This window comes from Phaethon lepturus, unplaced genomic scaffold, assembly GCF_000687285.1.
Source record: "Phaethon lepturus isolate BGI_N335 unplaced genomic scaffold, ASM68728v1 scaffold40259, whole genome shotgun sequence".
NCBI classification, from domain to species: domain Eukaryota; kingdom Metazoa; phylum Chordata; class Aves; order Phaethontiformes; family Phaethontidae; genus Phaethon; species Phaethon lepturus.
This window is the reverse complement of record NW_010566256.1, coordinates 5,496-10,783: the sequence shown is the minus strand read 5'-3', so window position 1 is coordinate 10,783 and position 5,288 is coordinate 5,496. Positions and strand designations below refer to the sequence as shown.

Below are 5,288 nucleotides of genomic sequence, written 5' to 3'. Positions count from 1 at the left end.
AGACAGGATCTCGCCCTGATACTAACTACCCACAGAGTGTCTGTTGGGGGCCAGCACAAGGAAGGCCTTTGTTTACTTTATCAGCACATCTGGGCTCCCTCTAACTGACATGATAGAGTGACGCCTGCTCCAAGCTCCTGCTCTTGTACTGCCTTTCCCATCCCCACACCAGAGGGAGGGCCGTGGGGGCATGCAGCTGGGCACAGCTTACCGCAGGGAACAGCAGAAGCAAAGCACGCCTTCTGGGAGCGGGCTCCGGCAGGTGCCAGCCACACGCCTGCTCCACACCGGGGTGTGCAGGCAGTTCCTGCCCGGCTGAGTGTGCTTCATTTCAGCCCTTGCACTTTCTTGTAGTTTCTGAGTCATGTTGTTTCATTTAGCCGTGGCATCTGGGAAGCGCAGCAGCCTTCCCGGGACCAAGAAGAAAGGGGGCCTGTGCTGTTCACTCAGTAGGTTCCCTCTTGTATTCAAAGTTCTCAGTTACCGTCGTGAGTCTTTTAGACCAGGAGCAGGGCTGAGCTATCTCCTCTACAGCTTCTGTAGAGGAGATTCTGTAGATTCTGTAAGGAGCTTTTCCTGGCTACACTTATCATTAACACAAACAAGCCACAATGCTCTGTAAACATCCCCAGGCTCTTATCAAACATTGCCTTTCCTGGATTCTGTTCTCCTTCTGATTGCCTCTCTCATTCCTCTGACTGCACAGGAATTTCACTTCATGCTTGCAGCTGGAGTAGGCACAACACGGGCAGGACAAGGCTTAGAGTCCACCTGCTCTTCAGTGGGCAGGAGACCCCTCCAACTTCACTCCCTCAGAGACCCACTGTTTTCACTTCCCCACACCCTCCTCATCCTTCATACTGCAGGCCACGCAGAACAGAGTGAACAGCAAGGGATAGAACTTGAAGACAAACACTGCAAGAGGGGCCTCTTGCCTCTTCTCCTCTGGCAAGGACTGTCCCAGATCCCGTTTCACAACTTAGCAATCACAAGCATTCCAGTCTTCTCCCATCCCAGGTGTTGGCAGAAATCCCCAGTGGAACAGAAGTTCTGCCACTTCCTGGCAAAGACCCAGAACAGAACCAGAATGGATAGTAGACAGTCAGTTCAAAGATTTTATTTAACTGTCATAAAAGGAGAAGCAGACGATGATTCCAAACCTGTTAACCCGGGTCTAGGATTTACAGACAATATGCACCAAATTAACAAAAATGTCTCTAGGGGCAGGGCAAGGGAGAGTTAGAGGCAAAAGACGAAGCTACGAGAAAGCCACATGTACTTGGTCCCAGTTCTAATACGACCTCAACGTGGTAGGATCCAAATAAGAGGGCTGTGGAGATGGAACGTGCCCGCCCAGCCCTCAGGGGTTGACAGGCCCCAGAGGGCTCCTTCGCCCCGAGCGCCGTGTCAGTGCAGCCTTTGGTGGCAGGCTGGCGTGCTGCAGGGGTCTGCTACGGGCACGGAGGCGGGGGAGTCGAGTGTCAAGGCAATAAATACTGACAGGCCAGGCACAGATTTTAAAGGCAGAACAGATACATAAGGCATTAACCGCTTCTGAATACTTGTCCATTGCAAGCTCTTTGTTGATCGCATCAGGAGAGCAGATGCAGAAACAGACTAGTCCATCCTCAGCCCAAAACAGCCAGGAGGGCAGGTACTGTCCTGGAATTTCAGTGCTTTGCAGCTACCTTGGCTGCAATGAGAAGTGTGAGGTGATGGCAACACTGGTGACTCCCACACCCACCTGCCTTGCAACCCCTTCTGCGCCTTGGAGGTGCTGAGGCTGCCAGAGAGTTTGGAGCTCTATGCAAACAGGGCCAGGGGTCCTGCCAGGCCAGCTCTCTGGACACCTGGACGAGTGGCCAGGTGTCACCCAGGATGTTACACCACCCTCCCCTCTGGAGATGTCCCATCTTGGGTGAAGAACGGACCAGCAGCAAAGCGGGAAGTTGTGAATCTTTCCTAATAACCCATGAGGGGCGTGACCAAGATGAGTGCCATGCCAACAAACAGGGGGAGGGTGGGTGGCATTTAAAAAGTGTAACAAGGGCAGGGCCCCCTCCCTAGAGGATACATGTTACACATTAAGGCATCATGGTTACAGGGAACATCCACAAATGAAGCTGCCAGTGTTCCCAGGACACTGACTGGGTGGAAGGGGCAGGCTGGACATGATTTTAGCCAACAAATGGATTCAGTAGCTGCCTGGCATCAAAGTTCTTCAGCTACTTGGAGGCAGTAGCTACCCTGAGCTGTGCACAGGAAAGCCAAGCACAGGATCCTACACAGAACATAGGAGTCTTTCCCCTTCAGCACCTACCCGAATAAAGGAAGGTAAGAAGCAGCAAAGGGCCTGGCGAGGGAGCAAGCGCTCCCACCTCTGTGCTGGGACAGCACAGCCCTGGGACGGGCAGCTGGAGATCAGATGGAGGCAGCACGGTTTGGTCAATGCACTCTGCGATTCTCTGGGGAGGGGGCATATTACAAAACTGAGCTCTCTGGTCAAATTATAACAGGGGGTGAAAGGTAAGAGGGTTCCAATGTCAGCACTTTGGTACAGGGGGGGATTTCTACAGTAGCCACTGTCTGATTCACGCTCTCTGGGGTTTGGCCTTGGGAAGGGCTAATCCTTCCAATCCTTCTTGATGGTCAGGTTCCACTCCCAGGACAGGTGGTCAGTCTTATCATCATCTGTAAACTTGGATTTGATGTTGTAGCTGCCCCGGGCCAGCATGCCCTTAGGGGCTTCTTCCATGGGGGTCAGAAACTCGTACTCCTCTGCTCGGGGGCCATAGCTCCCAACCATGTATTCAGTCTTGTCAACTAGAAGGAGAAAAAGAGGTGTAATGGAGGCTGTTTAAGAGCCTCCCCTGCATCTGGGGCAAGGCTAAAGCAAGTGAACGGTCTGCTACTGCTACAGCAATCCACAAAGGAGCTGTGAGAACAAGAATGTCACCCACATTAACAGCTCCGTTCACTGCAGGGACAGCTCCTCCTGCAGGGAGTGATCCCCCCACGCTAGCACCTGTTCACCACCGCACTCCAGCAGCGATTACACATCAAGTCCAGAGGTGCGTGTTGCCACAGGCTCAGCAGCACAGAGATAACTGAAGACCATCTCCTCCCATTATGAGCTGTTGGGGCACCAGTGGGCAAGCCCCCATCACCACAGTGGGAAAAGCAGAAAGCTCTCAAACAAAGCAGTACCCAAGTCACAGAGGAGCACTTACTTTTCACGCCTTTCCGGAATGTGTGCTGAATATACTTCAACCCTGACACAATCTCCCTGTTAACCTGCAGAGACACAAGCAAGAACTGTAGAAGACATTTCCTAGACACACTGCCTACCCCACCCACAGTAGGAGACAATTTCCTACATCACACCACTTTTTGGGGCTCAGACACTCCCTATGCTGGGATTGCAACAGCCCAGTGTTCCATTTGTTCTTCAGTTTTCAGATCTGAATTCTTACCCTAAAGGAGATTTTTATCCGGTATTCCACGCCCTCCTTCAGCACAAATGCTTGCTTCTTGTAGCTCTCCAGGTCACCTACAAAGAAGGGAGAGAGTTGCTCAGAGTCCCTTTGTACTGTGCTCTGGGGCGAACTTAAGTTGCAAGAGGTGATCAGGACAGTATCTGCAGTAGCAGATGACCCTTACTGCCTGGACAGCACGCAGCTCATCCTTTCATTTTTGCATGATAGGACCCTCCTTGGTGCAGTGCCCACACTACTGAGGCAGGCAAGCGATGCCCTGTGAAAGGACACTGCAGTGCAGCAATGCAGTTAATTCAAAAATGTTCTTTTGTAGACATTTGCTCTGAGGCTGTCACCATCTCGAAGCTGCCATTAGTGTTGCTGTGCAGGCTGGAGGACAGCTGGCTCCCCCACCCGGCAGCTCACACCTCTACAAAACTAAGGCTGGCAAGGGAGTGGAAGCAGAAAGGCCTGTTGCTGCGATGGGGGACACAGCTGCCAGGCTCAGAGCACAGAACCCTCCGGTGGCCTGGGCACCTTACTGTGCCTCCAGCACAGGGGCATTTCTAACATATTAGTGCTTGCCCACTATGCCAGCAGTGCTCCTGAGGGGCCTTCTGCCAGGCTCCACACCAAGTCAGCTTTGACCCAGGAGAAGAAGGGCTGGAATTTTTCCTAGCTCACCTGTCAGGTCCAGCTCCAGAGGGCCAGGAGCAGTAGCGCAGACCAAAGTCAGTTTGGTCACCACCACATTTGGGGCATTGGGATCTAGAAGACAAGCAAAAAGGCTGGTAAACACCCATCCCTAATACCAACCAATACAACTCCTTTTCCTTCCAGGGCACTTGAACAAGCAAGAAAACCAGTGAGAACAACATACCCCTCAGTGAAGATCTGGGCTCCCTGCTGTGTTAGGCCCAGCCAGAGTCTCCCCAAAAGCATCTCCCTCTAATGGGAGAGAGCCTCCCGTGTCTTATTCCAAGGGCCAGAGATCAGCAGACACATGCTTTTATGCTGCCAAGCTGTGCCTGTGCCAAAGCGCAAAGAGCTGGGAGGAGAACAGCTCCCAGGCGGGAGCAGGGGTGAGGCTGGAGGTGACTGATGGAGCTCTGGCTTGAGCGAGTCATAGCCATGTCCTAGGGCTCACCTGCAGTCACAGTGACAGCACCAAGCAGTGCCTCCTTGTACTTGCGCAGGCTCTCATCATCCTTGTCCAGCTCCTGGATCTCCTGGATGCTCTTCTGGGCAGGTGGCTTATAGTTGACAGAGTGTTCGTCCTCCTCATTTTCAGCTGCAATCTGGGCCAGCTGCTCCGCCGTCGGCTCCTGCTCTGCCATCCTCACACACGTGAGTTACACTGAAGTGGGGAGGAGAAGCGTAATGGCACCTACCTACTCTACCAGCGAAGGCTCCTTCCCAGCAGCACAGCCTGTTAGCACCAACCAGGCTTCCCCAGAACTGCTCTGCTGTGACTCCACAGGCTCACTCTCGCACTTGGGCCCTTCACAGGACACAACCCTGCCAAGGGCCCATAGCCTGCAGACTCCTCCAGTAGGCCAGGTCTCATATTCAGCCCAGGGAGACCCACACAAGAGGGAGGAAAAATTCAACCTCAGTGCTTTACTTGTAAGCTGAAACAGGTAAATACCCCAAGCCACAGAGAAAACATTCTCCTCCACAAGAACAACTGGGTGAGCCTTTCACTCATAATAAACCTGAGTTCAGAATAAATCCAGTTCGGTTCTGTTCTCTACAACATATGATTCCAGCTAAGAACAGGCCTCTGCCTCACCACTGGCACAAATGCCAGGA

At 52.8% G+C, this 5,288-nt stretch overlaps 1 protein-coding gene across 2 annotated transcripts; it reads right to left on the bottom strand.

The window, feature by feature from the left end:
• Positions 1–1,101: 1,101 nt before the first annotated feature.
• On the bottom strand, positions 1,102–4,828 carry ARHGDIG (Rho GDP dissociation inhibitor (GDI) gamma). Of its 2 annotated transcripts, none has more exons than XM_010295430.1 (5): positions 4,624–4,828; positions 4,161–4,244; positions 3,474–3,550; positions 3,231–3,294; positions 1,102–2,823 (listed from the first exon to the last, which is right to left on the bottom strand). In XM_010295430.1, the coding sequence occupies exons 1-5, from the start codon at positions 4,811–4,813 to the stop codon at positions 2,624–2,626; spliced, it is 615 nt and encodes a 204-aa protein (XP_010293732.1). In that variant the 5' UTR covers positions 4,814–4,828; the 3' UTR covers positions 1,102–2,623. The 2 variants fall into 2 exon arrangements, with proteins under 2 accessions (XP_010293732.1, XP_010293733.1); XM_010295431.1 differs by having other exon boundaries at positions 1,102–2,691; positions 4,624–4,827.
• Positions 4,829–5,288: the final 460 nt, after the last annotated feature.

Excerpts from the sequence above, each read along its gene's own strand:
- ARHGDIG (XM_010295430.1), bottom strand. The coding sequence starts at position 4,813 with ATGGCAGAGCAGGAGCCGACGGCGGAGCAGCTGGCCCAGATTGCAGCT. Across the intron at positions 3,295-3,473 it reads GGATAAAAATCTCCTTTAGG|GTTAACAGGGAGATTGTGTC; the intron begins GTAAGAATTCAG and ends GTGTCTCTGCAG. Across the intron at positions 2,824-3,230 it reads ATTCCGGAAAGGCGTGAAAA|TTGACAAGACTGAATACATG; the intron begins GTAAGTGCTCCT and ends TTCTCCTTCTAG.